The following is a 27,678-nucleotide window of genomic DNA, read 5'->3' on the forward strand; positions in this document are numbered from 1 at the left end:
TTTGTCCCAACTGTTCTTCACCGCCTCAGGAAGCCATGATGTTAAACACTTGGCAACTGATTATTTTTGACAAATGCCCCGGCCAAAAGGCTCTTCTCACTGGGTGAACGCCAGGTCATGTTAAACAAGCCAGCTATTGCAGACACACTGGCCAAATAGTGGCAGTTTTCTGGAAATGAGACTTTGAAGGAGCTCTGGTTCCTGACAGGCTGTGGGTGTTTACCCTGAGAGAAGGCCATTGCTTTTCAAGGATACATGGAGCCAAGGTGGGGGGATATGTGTACAGTAGGTTGGAAACGCATATGGTTCTTACTATACTTCATTCATATTTCTGGATTAAAGACACTCTAGGTTGCTGTAAGCCTCTGGTAATTTCCTGCATTCTTTAAAATATGATTATGATACATTTTGACACTGGCTTTATTGTTTGGATGGATATGTGGACTTCCAGAGATCTTTGCGCCACCATTCCTTCTGCCATCACAAGTGTTGTTTGTGTCTGGAGAGGGTGGCCTGTTTGTCAGGCCATTCATGTGTGAGGTTAAATCAATTTTCTCCCTTAACTTTTTTGTTTCACATCAAAGGTGCCATCAATCACTGACGATGCCATCTGCCCTATTAGAGATTTGGAGGAGGAATTTGTGGCATTAGTCAGTGACTGGCAGCAGAGATCACTGTTAATTAAGTCTCCATCATGGAAAGTACAGAGATTAACAGATAAAATAGTTATTTCATTACATCCTTGGAACTCTGGATACCTCGCAAAAAATGACATTCATAAGCTGCATATTGCCTGTGACAATTATTTGCTTTTCCTGCATTAAACTGATAACTTTAATTTAAAACCTCATTGCATATTTTGTTCCTGTTCTAACATATGCTTATGTTCTATGGTTTCTGCCTTTTGTGTTGCTGATGCTGCTGTTGGCCTCCTGCATAGTGAGCATTCGTTTACTGGATGGTTAATGTGCCCTTCCAAGGGCTTCTTTGTCTTTGCATATCTATTAGTTAGATGATTGATCACTTGCTATTGATATCTCTTTACTAAACTGAAAGGAGACCAAACTAGAAATAAATTGCTATACACCCCATAGTTGTGTAGTAAGGTGTAAAAACACTGATCGTTTAGGAGGAAGCCCTCCATAAATGGAAAACATCTTGTGCAACCTAGAAGGCATGGTTTTACTGTCATGGACTAGATGCAGATTTTGGTATGCTTCACTTCTAGTCTCGGCGTGTTTTGTACATCTATAATGGGTTTATTTTAATGTCCTTCCAACTGACTGTTAATTGTGTGGCCTAGTCACAGAACTAGAGGCTTTGGATAAGGATCAGGGGTGTCACTCTTCTGGGAAGTTAAATGAATTATGGTCAGTCCATTCATACCTGACTCTTGTAGAGAAAGAAACATCAGTTTGAAGAATCATGCTGGCATATATCTTAAATTTTCCCTTCCATCTCTAATTGTGAGCCTTCTGAAATCTCTTTAAAGTCATTTGGTTGATCTAGTTTGGAACATAAAAAGGAAAAGCCCATCAGAGACCTGTCCTTCTGTCACGTCATCTCGTCACTGGGTATTTTGGATTAATCGTCGCATGCCACTGTGACAGCTGTGTCACGTCTATCTAAGGCTTTGTCAAACAGGCCTAGAAACCAGGCTCCTGTTCTGTCCTGTGAGCACAGGAACTCACTCATGTGACCTGAGTCCTCCTCTAGATTATTTCTTCTGTGTAAGTCTTACTGTATTTTTTTTCCATTGCAAGTGTTACCTGTGCTGCAGACAATACAATGTAAACACAAAATTCACAGAAAAGCATCTTAATGAGATCTCTGTTAAAGATTGTTGACCTACTGATGGACTTTTTACTCCTCATGGATGGCCCTGTAGGAGACTGGATCATTTTGATTGCTGAGTCCACGTGGACTTTCACACAACCCTCTGGCAATTATTCTGCCCTTTGGAAGTTCCTGGGGGCATCAACTACTTTTCTTTATTCATTTTCAATTTGATCATTGAAAGTTTGTCTATTTATTGTTGGATTTCTTTTTGCCCATGTCTTTCAGATTTCTTAAAAGCTTTTCCAAGAAAGTTGGATAAACACAGTAGTTCATGTTGATAATTCCAGGACTCAGGAGGCTAAGGCTGGAAGTGAAGTACAGGCTAAGCTGACTACAGAGTGAGACTGTGTCTCAGAAAAAGAAGACAACACATTGACGGTGTTGGTGCTTGCCTGGCCTCTTCTGCCACTGCTGCCTTCTTTCCTAGGGCAAAGAATAGCAGGCTAAGTGCTCACAAGCCAAGGTGTCTTCTCTCATAGCCAGTGGCAATGATACATTTGTAAAGACATTGCAATGGAAGATGTGTAGTCTTTTGTGCAGTGTGCTTACTCTGCAGTTCTGAAACTCTGCATTCATTCCTTAAGAAACATTTACTGTGAAGGATTGATTGTCTTTGTAGTCATCGTTGGAACAGATAACTGGGGGAATTGAGTTCCAAAGAGCAAAAGAAGTAGTAGTTGTTGTTGTGGTGGTGGTGGTGTGTGTGTGCTTTATCTGTCTCACGGTTTCAAAGATCCCAATCTATTATTGGTTGGCATTGTTGCTGTCAGTCTTTCATGTTCGCTTTAACAACTGAGAAGTCAGATGACAGACAACAGTTAACACGTGATATTAATTTGGTAATGTATATGGCTTTTGTTTGTTCTTTTAATTAGTAACCATGTACAGTTCCAATGTCTTTTCTTGACTTGGTAGCTCTCTCTCTCTCTCTCTCTCTCTCTCTCTCTCTCTCTCTCTCTCTCTCTCTCTCTCTCTCTGTGTGTGTGTGTGTGTGTGTGTGTGTGTGTGTGTTTCTGAACATACGAAGTAATGCTCCATTGTTTGAATTGGGAACAGGGACTGCAAACTGGCTCTTATGGGATGGGAGGCAGAGCTTCTGTTTGCTGCCATCCCACCTCTCAACTGGATTGTAGTCTGACACCTGAGCCAAATAATGGGGCATAGTTAGAGCCCATACTACTCCTGGAGTAAAGCAGGGCCATACATAGCAATGTCCAATCTACGAATAGATCATGTGGAAGCTGGAGCCAAGCATACACTGCAAGGTTGAGCTGTCCTGGGCAATGCAGGTTCTCCCAAGGGATCAAAATTTTGTTATTGAATGATAAAACGTGGTGTGTTGTCTTTAGGTGGATGTGGGGATCCTCATATTGCATATTTCAATGTTTGACGAAAACAAACAAATTAAATTTTGATTCCTTACTATTTTAGAGGCACAAAAAGTGAAATGGTGAATGAGTCTAAGGTGGTTTAGGGTTAGAAAATCGTCTGTTTGGATAGGAAGTTTGCAAAAAGCATAGGGCGTGGTAGCTGAGTAGCAAACGCTCTTCTATGAGTTTTCTCATTAAGTGAGCACCTTGCATCTTTTTTTAAAAAGACATTTGCAGGCTTCTGGAGTTTGGTACTATTCATAATTAGTGCTTCATATTTATAAATAATTAGATTATTTTTGGGTAATATCTTATAAAATAGTATCACACTTGCTTTTGATATGTAGAAGTTTTAGAATAAACCATCTACAGTTGAGCTTTATTAATACCAGTTCCGGAAAGAGTCAAGATGAAACTTGTGTGTCTTTGAATACTGAATTTGCTCCCTAGGATGTCCAGTCTTAGAAACATTGAGCTGCTGGTGTTCATTGCTACTCAGTAGACAGCAAGTATAAAGTGGGAGGTGGCAAGGGGATTGCAGGGGAGGGCAGGTCCTAGTTTATAGGTAAAGTCTACCCTGACAGGAAACTCAAGGTTTACTGGCCAGTCAGTCTTGCCCACCTGATGAGTTCTAGGTTCACTGAGAGATCTTGTCTCTTAAAGCAAGATAGCCAAAGAAAGCATCCCACAAAATCATCTCACCCTGGCGTGTGCACACATGTACACACACACACACACACACACACAATATGATTTATCTCTTATCTCTAGGACTGAACTTTGTTACTATTCTCAAGAAGCCCCCTGATCTCTATCGGTGGAGCCTACTTTGTTTAAAAAGAAGTAGATTAGAATCTCACAAGATTCACAGTGTTCATAGACTCACTGGCCAACTGTAGGACCTGAGCTTCCTTTTACTTCAGCTCCAGTGAAAGCACTGATGTAGGAGGGCAGTTGGACCAGCTTGGTGTGGTATACAAAAGGCAGAGCACAGCCTGCTTTCAGCCTTGAGAAATTTATGCTGGTTTACTAATTTGTACTTTAAGTCTATAGGGTATAAGTGCCCCTTTGGAGTCCCTCTGTTAAAAGTGAATCACCATCCTGACATACTAATAAGGGGGCATTTTATCTGGACTTTTTCAGGTGTGGCCTTTGGGAGATGACAGGGTATAGTGCCTAGGATAAAAACCTGGTTCTTTCATTTGGAGGAGACCAGGTCACTTGGATACTCTTGTTTCTTGCATGTGATAGTTTCAGTCCCAGCAAGACCCTGTAAGCTGCACATGTATTAGTGGCTTTTCTACCCCTTTGGTTATCTTGTGCCTGGTTGTCCTTTGCAGAGTTTCTGTTTTACATTTTATATATCTATTTATATAATCCAGCCAGAAGGCTGTTACCAAGTGTGGGCTCTTCGATTGCCAGAGCCGTGAGTTAGCTGTGGAGATGTTGAGCTCTTCTCTTGATGACATTAACCATGATGCTCTCTTGGGTTGCTGGGCATAGAGTGAGCCACAGACCTCAGTCAGTGTATGGCATCGAGGGCACATGAGTTCTCCAGAGTGCTAAGCTGTGATTTGGGGCAGATTGCTAAGTGCACCTTTTCACTTCAGGTAGTCACTGTGGGGCCAAGGAGTGTAATCCCACCCCAAGTCAAGGCACATCTGGATCTCCTTAGTCTAGCCAGCATTGCCTCCATCCCTACCTCCCAGGCATGTTTTATTTTATGTTTTTAATCCATCTATTTTTATGTGTATGAGTGTCTTGGCTGCATTTACATCTGTGTACCATATGTGTGTACCTGATGCCCATGGAGACCAGAAGAGGGTAGTTCCTTGGAACTGTAGTTACAGTTGTGAGCTGCTTTATGGGACTCTAACTGGATCCTCTGCAAGAGCAGCAAGTGCTCTCAACCCCTGAGCTATTCCTCCATCTCCCATACATGGTTTATTGTTAGCCATTTTTTGCACGTTTACTTGGCTATTCCTCAGGAACTAATGTAGTTTGGGGAGTAATGTTACTGGGATTGCTCACACCTTCTGTCAGGTTCCCAGACCTTGTGATCTGTCACATGAATTCAGATGAGACATGCAGAGTAGTATAGACAACAGGCAGAAAGTTTATTAAATTATAATAGGAGGCACCCTCAGGTGCGAGGGCAGTGGCTAAACAGCTCTGTTAGCATGAGTATAGATAATAGCCAGAGACCACTATATTAACCTGCATTTTTAAGTGTGTGTGTGTCCGAGTGTGTCTGTGTTTTACTGAGGATTGAACTTGGGGCCATCTCCATGTTTGGCGAATGTTCTACACTGAGTTATGTCTCTAGTCTTTTACATTATGTCTAGAGCAGAGAGGTTTCCTGAGGAAATTGGCTTGTTTTTGTGATTGGATTTACTTTTTTTCTTTAGACAGAATCTCACTGTGTACCTCTGGCTGTCCTGTCCTGGAATTCACTGTGTAGCTCAGAATGGCCTTGAGCTCACAGAGATCTGCCTACCTCTGCCTCCCAAGCACTAGGATTAAAGGCATGCAGCAGCACACCAGGTCAACTCTTAAGGGAAAGAAGAGCAGTGTCTTTATTTTAGCAGCTAAGAATGCCATGTCTTCCTCTGGGCGAGAGGCTGGACTCCATCACATGCCTTTGAAAAGTATTGAACAGTACCAGTAGCCTAGGATTTCAGCTTCTGGGTTTAGAAGTTGCTGCATGTCATCCTCAATGACTTTCCAGTCTGCTGCTGTCTGACTGACAATGCACAGGTAGGCCAGTGCACAGAAAGGGGGTCAGACGACAGGTTAGATGCCCGCTGCACCACTGTGCTATGTGTTCTGATCTTAGATTCTGTAAAGGAAAACTCCTGCCTAGGTTTGTGCTCAACTGAGATCATGAATGTTACTCAGATAATCTGGTACACGAGCATGCTATTTTGTCAGTGGTAAAGGAACAGATAGCTCCACATTGCCCCTCTCAGTAGCCTTAGGCATTAGTTCCTCCATGCTTTTAGGGACCTCAGTTCAGACCATCAAACTGGGAGGTATTCTGAATAGCTTCAATGCTGAAAGGAATCAGGATTATTTGGTACAGGAAAGCAGAATTGGGTTCTAGTAAAGATAAAGCTTAAACACAAGCATTGAGAAAAAAGAAAGGAAGATACATGCAAGACAGTGAGTGTGGTCAGTACGGTTGCCTCGGCAAAGGGTTGCAGAAAATAAATCCTGCCATGGGGCCAAGGTCCTCAAGAGAGAGTCAAGTTCTGCCTTAGTGTTAGCCAAATATATCTTCCTGGTGACTCTCAAGTTCTAGCTCAGAACCTAAAATCATTTTTACCGTGCCCCTCCCTCTCTTTGATATGAGAAGGATGTGAGGTGGTTCCTGAGATGCTTTGGGTAGAATTCCTGTCTGATAGGATGCAAGTAGAAGCCATTAGAATCGCACAGGGAGTATAGTGCCTGTTCAGGAGTCCCCGCTGAGATTCTTAGAAAGCAGCTGCTTTTATCTGCGGACAGAGGAGGCCTCCAGCAGTTGGTACGTGAGGGTATTTCCCCTTCTGTAGTGTGTTCAGTCTGAGTCCCTAGCGGATCAGATGATGCTGTGCCCTGATGAATGTGCTTTATTGTTATGCTGATGTTTTAATATTAATATCTTTTGGAACCACTTTTGTCAAGTCTTTTTTTCTCTAAATCTTGACAAGGCATATTTTGCCAGTTTTTGGTGGACACCCCTTAGCCTGGTCAAGCTGTCACACCCGGAAGGATGACACAGCATGTTGTACAAGGAATGAACCACTAAATCAAAGTAGCTACCCAGCAAATTTACCCCTGCTCTTGCTATACAGTAATTCTTCCTGGATATTGTTCAAAGCCAAGTTGCTTCTGCCTTAGACTCGAGGTGGAAATGAAGTACACACCTACACCTGAAGTTTCTGTCCTTATTTCATGGCCAAGTCAGAGGTCACTGCTCCTGGAATATTTGACCAGTAGGAACACAGCCACTGCCAGAGCCACATGGCTTCTGTTTGGAGATGTTGGACGGAGCTGAGTTGTGTGCTTTGAACATTTCTATAGAACACCTGACACAATCGTGCACCATTGTCAAGCTAGGCAGTTCCCTGTGCACTCATTTCTGAAATGCAGAGAAAGCCACTATCTGCTTTGCAAGGCTAATGCTGGAACATAATCTGATGTTGAGTAGATACTTGTTTAGCTATATCATTTCCATAGCAAGTAACTTATAGCCAAAGTGGGTAAATTATTAGACCAAAATACGTGTTTTGCCTAAAATATGAAACAAATGTTTCTGAGGTAAGCTTCAAATTGGATAATCAGAGAAAAGATAAATGATGTAAATATTTTAAAACTAATCTTTAGCATCTGCCTTTCCATTAGATTCTTTAATTATTTATGTCATGTTTAATAGAAGCCAGTCGAGCTGCTCGGCTGAATGCTTAATTTAACTAGCTTGCCCTGACTCATTAGACCAGTCAGTTATTGATTTGCTTATGGTGTGTGTAGAGGCCTCCGTCTTTTCAAAACTTTAAAAATGGAAATTAAAAGGGATTATTCCTCCTTAGAAGTATATCTGTTCATCCTATAGAGTGTGCAGGTAAGAACACATTTTTGTGTTAGGCTCTTTATGTTATTTTAAAATGAATAAAGTGAAATTGACTGTTTTGGTTTGTGTTCAGCTCCATGAATTTTAAGATATACAAAGTTCTGCAACTGTGTCTACAGTCAGGATATTAGAACTTACTTTTGATTTCTGTTTTTAATATAGTATTCTTATTCTTTGAGGCTTTTACATTCATACAATTGACTTTTGACCATGTTCACCCTCATTTCTCTTCCTCCCCTTTTCTAGATCTACCACCCCATTTCCCTTCCACTATCCCACTTTTGATTTCTTAAGAGAGCAGAAAAATAACTTGAACATATGGTAAACACTTAATCAGGTAAAAATAAGTGTGAATGTGTGTGTGTTTTCAGCTTTTAGCATTTTGACATTAGTATGGAAATGTGTGTTTTTATCTTTGTAATGTAAAGTGTAGTCTTGGCCCTGACACTGAGATGCAGGAAGATGAAGGTGTACTGAGGTCCTTAAGCATTTCTCTGATAGCTAATTAGGATGGACTCTTTTCCTCAACCTATTTTAGCTCAAATTCTGAAAATGTTAACTCTTTGTAGTTTAAAAGTCACCATTCTGTTACAATGAAGCTATAGTTCAAATGTACATTAGAATCCGTTCACAATATCTAGTCCTTCTCATTTGGGACACCAGGACTGGGGATTTCCCCTGCACAAGCTCTCTCCTTCACTTTCTGATGCTATTATGGTGATGGATTGCTCACTTGCTGAGAGGAAATGTGGGCGCTGCTGATTGACTCAGTGCTGCACTGATGGTATTAATGAAGCCATGGATGAAATATGTTCCTGGTTGTCTTCTTCGAGGGCGTGCATGACTTTGCTAATGTTGCAGTGATGCCAGAATGGAATCGCCTAGCACTGGGGCACTGCTTTCTTGAGAATTCTCCTGCAATTGTTTCAGTGCTCCCTGGAAAGAATCATGTACACAGGTTGTTTCACCCAATTTGTATGGTCAAATATATTGTAAGTGCAACATTCCCTTAAAACATTTTGATACTTGATTGAGATATAATTTAGAGAGCAGTGAAAAAGAGAAGTAAGATGGTGTGTATAGCCTTTGGGTGTGAAGACATGTAATGTAATTGCAGGACAGGGAAATACGTGCCTGGAATCCTGTATAATATCCTCTGACCAAGGAAGTAGCACCATCAGCCACCTAAGAGAGCAAGAAAGCAAGGATGTAAATCACTACATCAGAAGTGGACTCTGGAAGAGTCTGTTAACTAACATATGCCAGAGAAGAAACAATCACAGACTGTGTGATTCTATTTATATGGGTTGATTGGAGTCCTCACAGTCGTAGACCAAGGAGAAAGGTGGTTCCCAGAGCCCACATGGGAGGGAATGTGGCGTTGATCTTGAATGTGCACACTTTTTCTTTGGGAAGGTAAGACTTTGGGGACACACATGGTATGTGACAGTCATATGACTTTGAGGCTATACTTAATGACATTTGGATGGTATGTGTAATGAAAGTGGCTAATATATGTATCATCACAGTAAGACAGCAGGTTCATTTCTACTCTGCTTACAATAGTTAGGTCATGGAAACAGCCTAAATGTCAATCAGCTGATGAGCAGGTTGTAAAGTCATGACATACACAATGGAATTTTATTCAGCTTTAAAGAAAAATGAAATTATTAGAATTGAAGGGAATGGATGGAAGTGAGTGAGGTGACTCAGTGAGGTAATGCAGACTCAGAACGATAAACGTCATTTTTTCTCAGACATATGTGGCTTTTATACCCTTTTCTTTAGAGATGTGTTCTATCTGTCTGTCTGTCTATCTGTTGGGGAGAAGTTTTTCGAGACAGGGTTTCTCTGTGTGGCTTTGGAACCTGTCCTGGAACTCACTCTGTAGACCAGGCTGGCCTTAAATTCACAGAGATCCACCTGCCTGTGCCTCCCAAGTGCTGGGTTAAACACATATGCCACCACTGCCTAGCTAAGATTTATTTTATTTTTATGATGTATCTGTGTGGGTTATGTGCACAAGAGTGCAAGTGCCCACGGCGGTCAGAACAGGTTGTTGCATCCCCTGGAACTGGAGTTACATCACTTAGGAACTGAACTTAGGCCCTGTAGTATAAAGAAGTATGTACTCTAAGCTACAAAGTTGTCTCTCCAGCTTGTATCTTATTTACATTATCTTCACAGTGCTTTTGTTGAGTTGGTAGTATAGATATTCAAAACCAGGCTCGCTATGATGACGTCAGTGCAACAAAAATTACACATAATAGTTGTATTCAAATGTATGTGCTCACTAGGTTGCCCTTCCAAATTGAGCCTTTTACATTGTCTATTGCTTTTTCTTGATATTTTGAGTTCAGAAATAAATAATAAACATGACTGTAATTTCCATTTTCTAAGAAGACAGCTCTGTATAACAGCACAGGAGAAAACTACTGGCTTATTGATCTGGTCAGCCATTCTTCACTTTCTGCCTGTCAAATAGTTACCATCTATCTTGTGATAAGCCTTGGCATATAAACTCTTAAATTATAAATGACCTTATCTTGAAATAGTTTTGTTACATTGTTTGTTACCCAAGCTCTTCAAGAAACAAAACATTCATATACATGTCTCATACATGTGTGTATAAATATGCCCCTCATGTGCCTGTCCTCCATGCAGACTCTCCCCAGCTACACCATGGAACTACATCAGGACAAAATTCTCTCTTGGTCTTCGATGAATTTAAGCCTTATGTATTGGACTGAAAGCTTCTTTGTTGGCCCTAGGCTCTATGTGTAGGCTACAGACTGCTGTTGAAGCTCAGCACAATGGATGGCTTCAGAATCCTTCCATTGGGATATATTTTGTGATTCAAGATCTGAACTTCTAGAGACCTATAAAGATAGATCCACAGTGGGGCAACTTTTTCATACTTGAGTTTAGGTGTACATATTTGCATATACTTTCCCCTTGTTCTAAAAATTAAAGTAAAGATGATGCCTGTTGATCTTCTTTTGCCAAACTGGTTCAACAATAATCAAAAGTCTTTTATCAAATGTATGTGTGTGTGTGTGTGTGTGTGTGTGTGTATAGTTTAATCTCATTATTATGTACGTATTATGTAAATATGCTTCAAAATATCACACTATCCCATTAATATATACTGTTAACAATGTGTCCGTAAAAATCCGATATTTACAAATGCAAAATGTGTATATATATAATTATATATGTTATATATTATCTCTTTGTGTACTGCTATGGTTAATTTATGTGTAATGTGGAATTTTTTACATTTATATTTTTGTGTGGTGTGTGTGTGTGTGTAGGTAGGTAGATCAGAGGAGAACTTTTAGAAGTCCATTGTCTCCTCCCACAATGTGAGTCTCAAAGAACTGAGCTCAGACCTGAGGTTGTCAGTCTTGGCAACAAACACCTTTAGCAGTTGGAACATCTCAACAACTACTTGACTTTATCTTTCAATGCCTCAAGAATCACTGGTGTCATGGGAACCCTTGGTGAGGCGTATAGAACATTCTAAATTTGTGAAGTGTGCAGTATCAAGAAGAGGATGCCTACTAACAGCAAAGCTTCTTTTGAGAACCGGAGAAGGAAAAGCCACCATGTTTCCACTGCTTTCTTCTGGTGACTGTTTTGATATGTACACCGGCTTTCTGTTCTAGGACCATGTCATGCCCAAAGCTGCGCTTTCTTCACAGTCAACACCCACCACACATGCTTTCAAGAAGTGAATTTCCTATGCCCAATCCTGGTGATCACCATTTAAAGCCCCTGTCCAGTTCAGTACGTAGTGTCTCCTCTTCACTGCAAGTCTAGCGGCCAACTTACTGAAAAACTCTCTTCTGTATTGATGACTTTCCATTAACCTTATGATGCTTTGTTTCCGTGAACCTGCGATATCTTTTAAGGAAGTAGACTATCAGTAATTCATGATTTATGTCACTGTTTGAGCATATCTGAATTATTTTACTGCCCTTCAATAGTAGCTCAGTGAATCTGTGAAAGGGGTGTTCTCAGTATCTCCATTTTGCAGATGAGGAACTCCAGGCACAGAATCTGCAAAAGTAACTACATTTTGCTACCGTCGTGCGTGTTCAGATACCACCTCCCAGCTTGACAGATGTGTCCAGGCACATCTAAACCTTTGAGTCCTGCTCGTTGAGAAAACAGATCTTCTTACGGGTCTTTTCTCTCAAGCTTTTTGGTATAGAAAAACCAGAAAGGTAGTGTCTTAGTTAGGCTTTCTATTGCTGTAAAGAGAAACCATGACCATGTCAACCCTTATAAAGGAAAGCATTTAATTGGGGCTGCCTTACAGTTTCAGAGGTTTAGTCCATATCTTCATGGCAGGAAACATAGCACTATTCGTGCAGAACTCGTGCTGGAGAAGGAGCAGAGACTCCTACATCTTGATCCAAAGGTAATAGGGAGTGAACTGAACTAGGCATAGTTTGAGCATAGGAGACCTTAAAACCCACCCCCTCAGTAACACACTTCCTCCAACAATGCCACACCTACTCCAACAAGGCCATACCTTCTAATAGTGCCACTTCCTATGGGCCAAGCAGTCAACCTCGTGAGTCTATAAGGACCATTCCTATTCAAACCATCACAGGTAGGATTTATAGCAGAGAGCCAACATTTTCACTTCAAAGCAAGTAAGTTGTGCTCCCTCAAATAGACTCCTGACCATGGAGCTGCGTTTTGTTATTTTGCTACTTCATTAGAAACTCAACTTCAGCTCTTCATAGGCCATTCACAGCCAAGTGTGTATGCTTACTAATTCCTGAGAGAGGCCTCACAGATGAAGGGTAGTTATGAGTAACTAATAAGTCTCTGCTAACAAGGTGGCTCATTGGAGTTTGCCTCTTTGCTTGTGCTTTGCCGAGAATGCTAATGTTCCAGCCAGGGGAAGGAAAGCAGGCAGCAAAGAGCAGGGCTGGCTTACATATGTGATGGCCTGAGAGTGTCTGAAGGGTGATGCTAGGCATTAGCTGGCTTTGTGACTCCATAAGACCCTTCAAAACATTGCTCTAAAAGAAACAAAGAGATGTGAGAGGCTGCTGTACTGGGTACTGCACTGTTCTGTACTGAGAGATCTAGATATCGCTGTGCACATTCTGGCTGTTAGAGAGCTGTACCTTTTGGTCATGTTTTTTCATGACTTAGACTTTTCATTCTTTCTGGCACCACTTCGTGTTCTCAGAAGAGGTTGAAAACAAGCTTGCTTAATTTTTTTCCCTCAGATTTGCTCTCTTTGATCTCGTAGCTTGTATGATTGCCCTCATCTCTTCCTCCTCATCCTTCCTCTCCACTTGGTTGTGGTCTTTCCAACGCTGCCTCTTACACTCACACATCCAGTAGAAAGCAGGTTGTCTTTACTGTCAGGTCACATGTCTTTCCCACTGTCTGTGCTCAAAACACGTTCTCAGTAGCTAAATTGTAATTTAAGAAAATAATAATTAAAAAAGGAAAGAAACGAGAGAGCTGTGGATCCTATCATCTTAAGTATTTAAAATACATTTTGAGCTTCTTTAAGTATAAAATCTTCTCTATACAAATAGACAAAGTCATGAGGTCTCAAGCAGTTAACTAAGTTTCTTCTAATTTCTCCAAGGAGAAAAGGAAGCTGAGAATGAAGGAATGCAGGTTAATTCTAAAGCGCTCATTTCTCTGGCTTTATCTGATTTCACATCTTTTTTTTTAATAATTGCAAAAAAAAAAAACAGTGGACAAATTAGCAATTCTCCCGTAGAACCCTCCAAAAGCTATTCCAGAAATCCCGTGGCCCATGGAGCAGTGCCCACTGATGCTACCTCAGAGTCAGTATGATCAGCCTGTTCTCGCGTATTTGCTCGCCAGCACTTATATGTGGAAATCTGAGGGGAAGTGCTGCCTCAGATTCATTAAAATGATGAATGCTTTTCCTACCCTCTCTCTCAGGAAATGGCGAAAATCCTCAACCACCCCAGAGTCTACGCATTTCTCCACATCCCAGTGCAGTCCGCCTCCGACAGCGTGCTCATGGACATGAAGAGAGAGTACTGCGTGGCCGACTTCAAAAGAGTTGTGGATTTTCTCAAGGAGAAGTAAGCCTGTTAGCACTTTGGAAAATAACCATTTCTTTCTTCCTTCCTGAGGTGTGTGGCAGCAGGGCACTTATGCAGCCTTGCAGTTAAGGTGCGCGGCAAAGGGCGAAAGTCCAGAAGCTCTCAGAGCCTCCAGTTTCCTTGGAGCCCTTGATGTGGTTTCTGCTCTCCCCTCCATGTGTGCACAAAGTGCTCTGTTGATTTGAGTAAGCTTTCCCACCCTCCCACAGCAGTTCAGATTATGATTGTTTTCATACCTGACCATCTAGTTAAAAACTGCCCTCTCGTCACTAGCCCTTAAAGTCTCCTTTCATGTGGCCTTTTGAAGTTGTGAGCTGGCCTTGACATGGAGGAAGGGACCAAGTCTGTCTCTAGGAGTGGGTCATTTTCCCCGGCTTGCATTTTCACAGTGTCTGGAATGTCCTTGCTCCTACACGCTGATTCCTGCAGTTCACTTGAGTATTTACAGTTTGCTAGGAGGCTGGAGAATTCTATTTTCTTCTGTTCAAATTGCTGTTGACCAAAATTAAGGCATATTTACACAATCGCAGACATGAATGATAATTTCGTTTCCACAGAAAAACACTGCAGCCCATAATTATGTTCTTCAAAAGCTCCCTTCCCAGCACGGAATGCATTCTATGATTAGACAAGGCAGGAAACAGAGGTGCTGGCCACGGTCACCCGGACCCTCCTCAAATCTAGGACGCCATCATCACCTCTGAGATTGTATCATTTATCTTGGCACATTTGTGTGTGGTTTCTCTACTGTCCATAATTTATGCTTTCCCCCCACTGTTGTTGTTTCCGACTTGTTGTTTGTAATTATGTGGTCTTGCGCCATGTCCATGTCCTACACGGGCATGATTGCTTTACACAAATTGTAAGCAATTATTTTTTCCACCTTTAATTATTCGCTAATTTTTATGGCACACATTGTTACAGATTCTCTCTTATTTCCTCTTCTCGTCTTTCTTTAACATGTCTTTTCATTTCTTATCCACCTCTAGGCATGTCTTGATTATTCTAATCACCAAGAATAAAGACATTTAGGATGCAGTCAAACAAATAGGGCTAATTATTTAAATATTCAAGTCAGGAATAGGAAGAAATAGGATTGTATAATTCTAGCATTAAATCTGTGCAGCCTTTAAAGTAACACAGAATCATTGCAAATCCCTGCCATCTCCTATACTTTTGGATCTTGAGTAGACCTGGTCCAAGCTACATAATGTGGATTTTTCTGCCAAATGTATGCCATATCCTGTCCTTGCACTGGTGGTCGCTTTTGTAAGTAAACTTGTCTCAGGTAATAAAGTCCTTCCAATCACTGTGATACTAGAGCGGGTTTTCCAGATAGCAAGTGAGTTGTTATTCCTGTGAAACTTCTTACCTTTCATGTATTAATGTAGCAGCAAAGAGTGTGCACACTTCATACATTTTACACAATATTTTTGCCTTGTGCATAACAGAACAGAATCCCTTCCAAGTACTCTTTTGGGTATCATGATCAGATGAGACTGAGGACTCACCAGCTCTGCTCTGCCTCCGTGTGTATAAACACTGATTCAGTCATTTGGGGAATCTCTATGCTGACAAAATATTCAATAGAGACCCAGCTCATTCCAACCTTTTGTGTTGCTCTCAAGATCAGCATGTTGAATGCGTTGCATCTTGAAGATTTCCACCAACCTCCATGTTATAGGTCAAATGTGAGTCACATTAAGATGTCAGAAAGTTAGCCCTTGCCATTTTTCATAGACTTAATTAATTCTGAGTCTTTTTCCTTGTAGTCTCACTTATCTGTGGCATTTTTGTAGTTTCCGAAGGTGTATTTCAAGATCTCTGGACCACGGACTCTAACAGGGTCCTTTAGTGTTTTCAGCATCACAGACCCCAGAGATCCCTGGAAATCTGGAGAATATACTCCATCCCACACATGTGCATCCTGTGTTGTGGATGGCTACAAGTATGGAGTAGATAGTATGATAGTAATCATTCTACATTAGGAGATTTTAAAGTTGACTAAGCATTATCCTCACTCAGCATGGGCAGAAGCAGTTCTGGTATAGTCAAGTTCCCAGTTAGGTAGTAAGTGAAATACAGTTGGAAGCTGTATGACAAAGTCAGTAAGATAAGTGGGAAAATCTCAAGTACCCTATAAAGTCATTGTCACTGTGAATATAAGCAATCTTTGCATGGTTTTAAAAAGTTCATCACAACCATAAAATTAGGGAGAAGAAGCCCATCTCTTCTCATAAAGGCAGTGCAGAACAGCTCTATTCTCTGAGAGAAAGATAGCTTGTCCAGCTTGTTGAGAAACTTCATTCATCCAGTGATTAATTCTCAGTTATTATGGACAGTTGGAAATAGATGGAATATTGACCATGGTTTTTGTTGCTCATTATGTAATTCCTTATCCCATTAAAAACTAACATGGCTTTATGCAAGATAGATTTGTTAGCCCAACAGTAGTGGTGCATGCCTTTAATCCCAGCACTTAGGAGGCAGATTCAGGTGTATCTCTGTGAGTTCGAGGCCAGCCTAGTCTACAAGAGCAAGTTCCAGGACAGCTCGTACTGTTACATAGAGAAACCTTGAGAAAAACAAAAGCAAACAAACAAACAAAAAACAAAAAAAGACAAGATAGATTTGTGCTTATTTTAGAAATACAGAAGTCCTGCTCTAAGACCAATAATACTATTATAATAATATTTTATCTTGTATTTATTAATGTTCAGTGTGACATTTTCATTCTTAGAGAGTTTCACACATCCTGATTTGTGTCCAGCAGTTGATGATGAAATCGCCCTGATGTAAACTGGTGTGTTTGTTGTATTCATCTTCTCTTTGTTTTATTTCCCTTATTCATTTTACTGATGAATTTTGTTATTTGACAATAACATGTAAGTAAGTGTGTTCTTTCTCATATATGTGTGTGTGTGTGTGTGTGTGTTCTTTCTCATATATAAATTTCCCCTAAAATCTGTGGAGCCTTTTGTAATGAGTCTGTAACAAATAGGAATTACTTATTCCTTCCTTCCACATTGTGAGGCTCATAGATTTTATGCTGTGAATGAGAGATGAAACATTTCCCAATCTGTCTCCTCAAACAACTAACCTTTACCTCAACCTACAGCATTAATCTGCAGCCCACAGGTTTAGGGAGTTTACCTGAAGCTGCAGACTTTTAAGCTACAAATTCAAAGGTCTTTCCCGAGCTCTGTTTCTCACACAGTGGAGTGGAGGTGAACTCTTCTTAATTAATTTTCTTTTACAGTTGAAAGTGGTCCATGTTTTAGCTGGGAGCAATCTGAGTTTACCTGTGAGCCAGCTCATAGCTGATTCATTATTCTCTTCAGTTGTTTGAAAGTTGGCAGCTATTATCATAACAGCAGCTGGATTGAAGATAACCTGGTAGGGTTGGCACATGTTGAGGCATATGGGAATTTATTAAATCATGCAGCTTTTGCAAAAAAAAAAATAAAAGTGTCTAAATTACTTGATATGCTCATTTAAAACAGCTGGCCACAAGCAGAGAATCATATGACTTGAAGTCTACTCAGATTTATTAGCCCAGCAGATGCTTTTATTTAAATGGATTGATGGTTTCTTGAGATGCATGGTGGGCTTTGTAGGAACTGGGAAGAGAACTACTGAACAAAGTAATACACATAGTTCTGGTTTTTTAGTTTGTTTTTAGTTTTTATAAGTATATCATCCATTTTACTTCTTTATATATTCCCGAAATTTTAAAAATAAAAGTTCAATCATTTCCCTCTTTTCTGTGCATTTTTACGTAATTCCTCCCATTTTGGGGGATTTTTTTTTCTGTTATGTTATGTACTGTTCTTAGGATTCCCTGACTTTGGGGTTTATTAGGAAAAGTGTTAGCTGGATTCCTCCTCATTCCCAGCCTCTCTGGGAAAGCATCGTAGTCATCTATCCACATGCTGGAATTTTTGTCTTTCCTATCCTTAGTCCGAGTTCCCATTTGCCCATTACCAGAACACACTGGGGAAAGATGAAGTATGTCAAAATTGTGTTTTCTTCCACCTTGTCCATCTAGTTTTATTTCTAGTGGTTTAGAAATGTAAGTGGCAGTTTGATATGGTAACTCATGCCTGTAACCCCAGTATTTGGAAGGGTGAGGTAGGAGGATCACCATAATTTCAAGGCCAACCTGACTTTGAAATGAGACCCTATCTCAAAAACAGGAGGAATAAAATAACCAGAAAGAGAAAAATGACATATATGTAGTAATGTGTGTCATAGTAAAGTAATCAGAATAAAGAAAAATAAAAGCTCCCACTTCCCAAGGATTAGATAGCTATAGTTTCCTACAGCTGCATTTCCAGATGTGTTGGTGTTCACTGAAGAAGCTCCTCTGAAATAACGTCCTCAGAAGTGTTCTCTGGTTTTCCTGGGTTATGTTCTTTCTGATGTCTCTAACTAGGTTGCTGTTTCTATGTCCCTGATGTCTTGTCCACTAGTTTATCTCTGTAATTTTTGCTTTACAAAGTGGTGTTCTCCTCACTTCTTTCTGTTGCTATTTTCAGAACTTTTAACAGAGGAAATATATTTCATTTGAACAAGTGCCAATCCCAGGACCCATTGGAAGTAGAGAACCAGTTCTTGAAAATCATCCTTTGACTTCCAAATGTGAGCTTACATACATACAGTTCACACACACACACACACACACACACACACACACACAGACATACATACACACACACACAAAGAAAGAAAGAAGGTAGGAAGGAAGGAAAAAAAAAGAAAGAAAAATAAATTAAGATGTGATATAAGGTAATAGCCTTAGCCGAAGGGTTTGGGAATGTGAGTTGTGTTCTGGCTAACTTGTCAGCTTTATTGCTTTAAGAGTCACCTTCAAACATAATGAAGCACAAGTCTCAGTATATGTGAGGTATATGTATATTAATTATATGTAATTGTTATTACATGGGTAAATGTAACTAATTATACCCATGCAATAACAATTATATATAATGATGTAATGAACTGAGTGGGGGTGACCCACCCTTAGTATGAGCAACACCATGTCACCTAATAAAAGGCAACAAGGAGAAAGGTGCTGAATACCTGCTCCATCGCGCTCTACTTCCTAACTGCAGACACATCATGACCAGCTTCTTCATAATGCCTTCAGCTGCCATGATGAATGATAGTCTCAAACTATGAGACCTCATACACCCAGCTTCCCAGCTGTTGTGTCTTGTCAGATGTTTGGCTGTAGTAATTACAAAAGTAACAGACACAGGTAGAATTGGTGAGTTGAATGTTGTGATAGTATTGTCAACTTGGTGTCATCTACAGATTGGCCTCTGTGCATCTTGGTTGCTTTAATAGACATGGGAAGACCCACACAGTATGGGTAGGGCCATTCCTGGCTGTGACTGAGACTCTAGAGAAAGCAGCTCAGTAGCAACATGTATTCATGCTGTCTTCTGACTCCATGTATAATGTGACCAACATAGACCCTTACCTGTGAGTCAGAATAAACCCTTTCTCCTATAAGTTGATTTTGTCAACATATTTTATCATAGCAAAAAAAATACTGAAATAGAAATTGATACCAAGAATTGTTTCTGGAGCCCCTGCCTTGATTAACTTGACTGTGGTCTGGAGCCCCTGCCTTGATTAACTTGACTGTGGTTCTTAGGCTGCTGGAACTATTTTGTGGGTCAAAGGTAGAAGAGTTTTTACTTTTGGCTTAAAAGCCTTCAAATGTTGAAAGAAGAGCTTAAAGGGCCCTTCTGGTAGGAACTTGGAAGATAATACTGAGAAAACATGGATAGTGGGGCCTAGTTCATGAAGTTTCATAGGGGAACAAGGACTCTACCTGGAGCTGGACTAGGTTCCTATCATGTGGTATTTTGGTAGAAATCAGACTTCCTTCTGCTGGTGTCCTGATCCCCTGAGTGAAGGTGAGCATGGTGTACTGTTGGCTTTCTGGGGGAGTTGAAATCAGGAGAGAGTTCAAGCTGAGGCTGAGAATTGCAAAGGTGTGTGGGGCAAAGTCCCACGCTTCTGTCTTGTAATGGTCTAGATTCATTTAAAGGAAGACAGCACAGGATAAAGGGTTCCCTGCTTCTGAAAAGCAAGGCGCAGGCAGATGTTTCCTTGGGTAAGTGCATAGAAGCTGAGACTGCTGTGGACCAAAGGGGACTGGCTCCATCCTGAGCTGGGTTCAGAGAGTGGCAGTGTCTGCCGCAGGCTGTAGGAACTCTGGGTCAGAAGCAGGTGAGACATGTAGGTCTGGAAGTAAGCATGTGACGAGCAGATGCAGTGTGTGTGTGTGTGTGTGTGTGTGTGTGTGTGTGTGTGTGTGTGTGAGGGCATGTGTGAGGGCGTGTGAGAACGAATGCATGCGCACCAGGAATGGAAGTCATGGAACACACATTTAAATGAGGGAAGAAAAATGATCTGTGGTACACCAAAATGAGGGGAATGGAGAAGCAGACTCTTTTAGAGGAATTTCTCTAGAGGAATGGATCTTATAGAATGAGCATATATAGGATTTATTAAAGTAGTTTACAGGCTGCCATCTGGTTAATCCCAGCAATGGCTCTCTACTGATGGAAAACCCAAAAATCTGATGAATGTTCAATCCATGAGGCTGGATGTCCTATCTTATCCTCAAGTATGTTGGAATCTCTCAGAAGCAGACTCTAATGCCAGAGGAGGAGCGCCTTAGCAGCAGGACAGGTGAACTTGCCAGGGAGAGTGAGGTTGAGCAGGCAAAAAAGCAAAAGCTCTTTTTACTCCCCGGTTCCTTCTATGGGGGCTTCCACCAGAAGTTGTGGCCCAGAATCAGGGTGTGTCTTCCCACCTCAAATGGTCCAATCAAGAATAAGCCCTCACAGGCATGCCCTGCTGCCTGGGTTTTAGGTAATTCCAGATGTGATCAAATTGAAAACCAAGATTAGCCGTCACAGAGACCCAGGAAGAATTAACCCCACAGAAATCAAGGGACATTGCAGTTTATAGAAAGGTGGGTGATGAGGGCTAAATGTCAGCCAGAGTGGCTGCCTGTGAACAAGCTGGTTGCTCTATGGCGTAAGAAAGAAACTGCTGCATTCCTTTCTTTTCCTAATAGGGTAGCTCTTAAAGCTGCTGCCACGTGCAGTTATCTAAAAGGAGAAATCTTCACATTCGTATGTTAATAGCTGAATCCCATGTCCTAGCAAGGTGCTCAGTACATGTTCAGAGAGCGCCCTGCACATGCTTTTGTGCACACCCCCGCTATATACAGCAATCGGGGCTTTCCATCAGGAGGAGGGAATGCCAGGTGTTGGTGAATGAGTGCCACTCACTTTGGAGCCCTTAAGAAGGAGACTTTGGGTGCTCTCCTGAGTCTGCTATTCTTAAAGCTTTCTTTAAGTATGAGAAATTTTACTGAACTTTTCATGTAAACTGGCAGATTCCTCTTCAGATCATGTGATACTCAGCCATCTTAGAGATGCTGTGTACTTGGAATGCCTGCTAGCTAATTGCTGATGGTGATGGCTAGGTAGCACTCACTGACGTGAATATCTATGCATCCGTTTATTGGGATGCCACAGGGGCACATACTAGGAAGAGATTGCTGTCCACATTTTACAGGGTAGGACGTGAAGGCACAGGGAGGTTAAGTGGCCCATCACAGAACTAGTAACTGAGCTCAGATGAGGAGAAATTAGGAATGGCAGTTTAGCAACCAAAAATAGGCTATGCAATTAAACAGAATGTTTAAAATGACACAAATCTTCTCCTAGAGATACACAACTTTCTTGTAGTCAGCATCTCCTTGTAGTCCAGGCTGAGGGCCATTGACTTAGAAGATAATGACCTGTGTAAGGATGTTACCACAAGAAGCTACGAGATCTTTGTGTCAACACCAGTGTGTTCAATGAATAAAGCTCTATGTTTCCTAATAAAGTATGCTTGTGAGCATCTTCAGATAAGACTCGGTACCAATTGTCACATCGTGTGTGTGTGTGTATCTTAGTATGAATATGTGCTGGAAGACAGGTGCTGGATCCCCTGGAGCGAGAGTTAAAGGCAGTCATGAGCCACTTGCTGTGGGTCCTGGGAACTGCACTCTGATCAGGAGGAGGGGTATGTGATCTTAACAACTGAGCCATCTCTCCAGTTCAAGTTTCTCATACCTTGTAGCAACGTTTTCTTTCATGACCTATGTGAGAGTTTTAAATTAACTCCATTTCTCCTCCTGTGTACTTCCTAGAACAGAGTACATGGAAGGAAAAGCCATTTCCAAAAAGCTAAGCAGGATATGGTAGCACATATCTCTTTCCCAAGGACTAGGGAGGTTGAGGCAAGAGGCTTACCAGTTTTAAACCAGCTTGGCTGCATAGCCAGATCTTTACTCAAAAAAAAAAGCATATGTTTTGTGTTAGTTTTGTATCAGATGCATGTTTGGAGTGAAACATCAAAATGTGAGTAGCTGTGTTCTAAGAGCTGATGCTTGTTCATCGTAGTTAATATACAAGTGCCTGAAGCCACAACATTAGGTTCACTAGACTGAAATCTGTTCACTCAGTAAAGGAGAAATAAACAAATGCTTGGATGTTTTTTGTTTTTGTTTTGTTTTCTGTCCAGAAAAATAATACTAATTCACAGATCTTATGTTTAAAAAAAACAAAACCTTTCTTTAGATAAAAGTATAATTTGTTTGATCTTGTTTATGATGTTCTTAATCCTGCCAGAATAAGGAAAGGCTTTACCTAGATCACACTGACATGTGCATGCCCATTTTTATGCTCGTTAAAGGTCCACTCTGACTTGTTTTCAAGTGTGAGAAATAAAAACAGTAGAATAAAGAAGGTGGAGGCTGATCTTAGAGTGTCAATGAAGATCAGAGCTTGGCAGAGGGAGCGTGTAGAGCCCCAGGGTTACAGGACAGACCTTAAGTTCCATGGCCCAGGGTAGCTTTGATGTTCAGCTATCATTAGCAGGACTTTCTATCTCAAGGCTCATAGTACCTAATTCAAAGCTAACCCGCAAGTCTGTATTCCAAACATCAAGAGAGAGAAAGCATGCAAAGGAAACTATGTGGGACGCTGTATTAATGTGTGAGTTTTTGGATGTCTTATTTGAATAGAGCTTGGCGATGCCTAAGCACAAAGGAAGTTAGGAAATACAGCATTTATTCCAGACATCTATTTTTAGATTAAATGAATAAATTATGAAGGGGCCACCAAGAATCTGTCAGGTTATATAGTTTTTAGCATTCACACCTTCTGGTTTTAATAGCTGCCCCTTAAAAGAATTGAATTTAAAATCATTTTCCTTGGATCTCATGCCTGGTCTTAAACATGATATCAATAATATATGGTTGGCGATAGTTTTTTCTTTCTTCCAAAACCAGCTATAATGGCACAGGCTTGTGATCCCGGCAGTCGGTGGCTAACTCAGTAGGACTGACTCTCTCTTTCTCCCTCCTTCTCTCTCTCTCTCTCTCTCTCTCTCTCTCTCTCACACACACACACACACACACACACACACACACACACACACACACAAAGATTCTTTCATGAAGGCCTAGGGAACCTTCTGCCTGGGTGGGTATGTTTGGGTATGTGATGACAAAGTCGTCTCCTCTCTTATGAGAAAATGCAGTGATGTTGAATACTTTGGGTTTTATTAACTCTATTCGAGCAGAATTGTTGAAGGAGCTGCGGGCTGTGTTCCTGCCGCCCCAGCTCCTGGTCGCCTGGCTAGCTTATGCCCCGAAATAACAACACACAAACTGTATTCTTGTAAACACTGCTTGGTCCATTATATCTAGCCTCTTCTCGGCTAGCTCTCGCACCTAGACTAGCCCATCTCTAATAATGTGTGTAGGATCCCAAGGTGCGCTTACTGGGAAAGATTCAGCATGTCTGACCTGGCGGCTGGCTGCATCGCATCTGCCTGGGAGAGGGGAGCATGGCCTCTGAGCTCACTTCCTCTTCCTCCCAGCATTCTGTTCTGTTTACTCCATCCACCTATGTTCTAATATGAGGGCCAAGCAGTTTCTTTATTTTTTAACCAGTGACCTTCCTCCATCACAGAATAACCTTTACAGACTTGAAATTGAACAGTTACTTTTATTTATTGTTGCCCTGTATTTCTTTGTGAAGGCAGGGAGTTACTCTGGTTCACTTTCTACAGTCATTTCAAGGTTTACATGGAGTATGTTTCTTGACTTAGTGGACAGGGAGCCTGTGCCTGGTGGACCTTCTGTGACATTTGCAGCATCTTCTATCATATTCGTTTGTTACAAAGTTTTATGAGGATAAATATAAGGAAAACAGCAGTTTGTTGCAAGGGAGTTTTCTTTTTAAAGTTTGAAGATAAATTATGATTTAATTTTTTTGCCATTGGTCTTTGCACATTAGTCATAGCACATTTTATCGATTTGTATGAATTCACATTAATGAAAATGTCTTAGGCTTCGGGAACTGACTTATGTACTCTGGTCTCCAATGATGTGAAGTCCTTGTAACATACTTTTGCTCAGTTCATCAGACAAAAGAATGTCCTTCCTGTGAAGGACCAAGTCATATGGTGATGTAGGGTGATTATTGCCTCCTCTCCTGTGAGTTTCAGGAGACCTTAAGGATGGTGTTTTGTTAGGAACATCCTTTGTCTTCTTTCTGTACATGAGTTTATGGTGGCGAGCCAGAGTGCCCAAGTCTTGAAGCACGTAGTCAAGTGATTATCTTTGGTGCACACTCTTGTCAAATCTTATCCCCCCCACCTATTAAACTTTAGTCTCTTAATCATTTGGCTAATGGGTTTCTTTTTTTTTTTAATTTATTTATTTATTAAAGATTTCTGTCTCTTCCCCGCCACCGCCTCCCATTTCCCTCCCCCTCCCCCAATTAAGTCTCCCCCCAGCCCGAAAAGCAATCAGGGTTCCCTGTCCTGTGGGAAGTCCAAGGAACCCCCACCTCCATCCAGGTCTAGTAAGTTGAGCATCCAAACTGCCTAGGCTCCCACAAAGCCAGTGTGTGCAGTAGGATCAGAAACCCATTGCCATTGTAAAGAGGAACATGGGATGTACTCACTCATATTTGGTTTCTAGCCATAAACCAAGGACATTGAGCTTATAATTAGTGATCCTAGAGAAGCTAAATAAGGAGAACCCAAAGAAAAACATATAGGCATCCTCCTGAATATTAACCTTCAGCAGGCGATGAAAGGAGACAGAGACAGAGACCCAAAATGGAGCACAGGACTGAAATCTCAAGGTCCAAATCAGGAGCAGAAGGAGAGAGAGCACGAGCATGGAACTCAGGACCGTGAGGGGTGCACCCACACACTGAGACAATGGGGATGTTCTATCGGGAACTCACCAAGGCTAATGGGTTTCTTATCGGTACATGCCTTTACTTTCTGGTAACTTAAATTTTGTCCCCTAAATAGTGTCTGCCCAAAGTATTTCTGGTTTGTGTTCTACTTTGCAGTTAGGCTTTCTTTTATGCTCCAGCAGTGTGTAGGTTTTCAGGCAGTAGAAACAACAAACAGGGTGGCTCTGTCTAGTGTTATGTACCATTGATGGCATCTACTTAGCTCCTGTTGGCATAATTGGGAACCCATCTGTCCTGGTCTCATCATTTTCACAGTCCCTTCTAGTGTGGCATGTGAGGTTTGCACATTGTCAGGTGTGGGAAAAGAGCATGGTTTGCTTTGGTTTGTATCTTCACATGTGGGAGCCATCAACTCACTTTGTGAACATTAACATGTGGCATTCTCTTTCTTATTAATTTCTAAATGAAGGTGATAAAGGTATTAAAATAACAACAGGTTTGGAAGTTATGTTTTAGCCAAGGAAATCAATACAGTTTCCTTATGTTTGTATTGTTTGTATATAATTCACCGTTAGTGATGTAGAATAACTCTGGGGACAAGTCAATAAAATGTCCAAATATTTGGAGCAATTTTGTTTTATTGTCTGGGACAGACTCTAAAACAACTTGATAAGTGGCATGAGGTGTGCTGGTTTGACTCTTTCAAAAATTGAAGCGGTTTCCAGAAAATTGTGAGATATAGGATTTATATTTCAGTATTTACTTATTTATTTATTTAGGCCAACCAATGAATATAACTGGGGTTACTTGCAAGAATATGGGTAAAGTGTTAATAATAATAAGAGCATGGATGACTTGGGCATCTGTTTCATCAAAAGTGTACCCCAACTTTGGTGATGACTCATAAAAGCTACAACCCAAGCGTTCTCTGCACCCACTATAGACAGCTCAGCAGATTGCAGACTCTGGATCCATCCTCATTGCTTATATAATCTTTCGAGTCTTCTTGTGGATTAGCTAAGTTTCAGGGACATCCTGAGATGTAAGTGTTATTTTCTTAAAGAGTCTTTCTCCAGGATAGACTGCTTCAACTATGAGAGAACTTTTTTATTTAATGTTACATTTTTCCCTACCACTTTTACATTTTTAAATGTGTATAATTGAAAGATCTGGGAACAAAATTAATGTTAAGGTTGCTATTTAAAAATCTCCTTGGTCTGGGGAGGTGGCTCAGCGGTTAAATGACTTGCTGTAGAAGCAAGAGAAGTGGAGACTGGATGACAGCCCCAGTAAATGCTGGCTGGGTGGGATGACCCACCTATATTCCTGTCTCAGAAAGCTGAGATGGGGGCTAGAGCAAGCTGGTTAGCAAGCCTGATCATGTGGGCAAGCTCTGAGTATATTGACAGGCCTTGCCTCAATGAATAAGGCAGATGAACCATGGAGGAGGATCGTGATATCATTTTTTGGTCTCCACAGGCATATACACATGGCATGAGAACAAGTGTACATGCACACGCATACTCATGCACATACTATACAGAGACACATGAAGACAGAGAAGGGAAACCTGCTTCACTCCTGTGCACATACTAGACCAGGATATCTGATCACAGGCATTTGAGAAGCCAGTGAGAAGCGAGATGTTACATTACATGATTTAGACTGTGGACTTTAAAATGTGTGAGCCCTGGAAACAGCCAGCTGATCCTGTTCTAAGACTGAAACCCTTAGTGGGACACCATTTCTTCTACGCTGACCTTCTAGGAACTGTTTTTCTTTCCTAGAGAAAGTGCAAAATTGCAGTACAGAGAAAGTCCAAATACTAAGGCTTTTTGCAGTATAGCTTAATTAAAGATTAAAGTTAGATCCTTCAGAGGAAACCAGAGATCTCTTATTTCTCAGCCAGGTACCTCCTATTTCTCATAGCTATGTTTTAAATAAAATATCCCATAGCAGATAAGCTAATACTGTATTTTCTGAAAAATAATACATGGAGTAAAGATTTTGTTCCTAGTTAAGAACTCATCCAAACCTTTTCTTTTTAAGACAGGGTTTTTCTGTAACCGTCCTACCTGTCTTGTAACTTACTCTATAGACCAGGCCATCCTCGAACTCACAGAGATCAGCCTTCCTCTGCCTTCTGAGTGCTCGCATTAAAGACGTGCGCTACCACCACCTGGCTACATCCAAACATTTCTAAGAGTTCACTCATTCAGGGTAACTTCAGTAAATTCTGGATATTCCCACATGAAAAGAGAAGTCAGAAACCCTGGTATGAAAGCTCTGTAAGGAAGAAAAAGTGTGTGTGCGCGCACGCGTGTGTGTGTGTGTGTGTGTGTTTGTGTGTGTGTGTGTATTTATCCACCTTCATATCAAAAATTTCTTATATATTATACTTAAATGTATAATAAAATACAATGAAGAAAAGTGAATCCAAGTAAAAG

General features: G+C 41.0%; 1 protein-coding gene across 1 annotated transcript in view; it reads left to right on the forward strand.

The window, feature by feature from the left end:
- Cdkal1 (CDKAL1 threonylcarbamoyladenosine tRNA methylthiotransferase) overlaps positions 1 to 27,678 on the forward strand; it is a 514,315-nt gene that overhangs the window by 321,197 nt on the left and 165,440 nt on the right. Inside the window, 1 exon segment of the mRNA XM_075969982.1 lies at positions 13,768 to 13,913. Coding sequence (XP_075826097.1) covers positions 13,768 to 13,913 — 146 coding nt within the window.

The sequence above is a fragment of the Microtus pennsylvanicus genome, chromosome 4 (genome assembly GCF_037038515.1).
Source record: "Microtus pennsylvanicus isolate mMicPen1 chromosome 4, mMicPen1.hap1, whole genome shotgun sequence".
In the NCBI taxonomy this organism is placed as follows: domain Eukaryota; kingdom Metazoa; phylum Chordata; class Mammalia; order Rodentia; family Cricetidae; genus Microtus; species Microtus pennsylvanicus.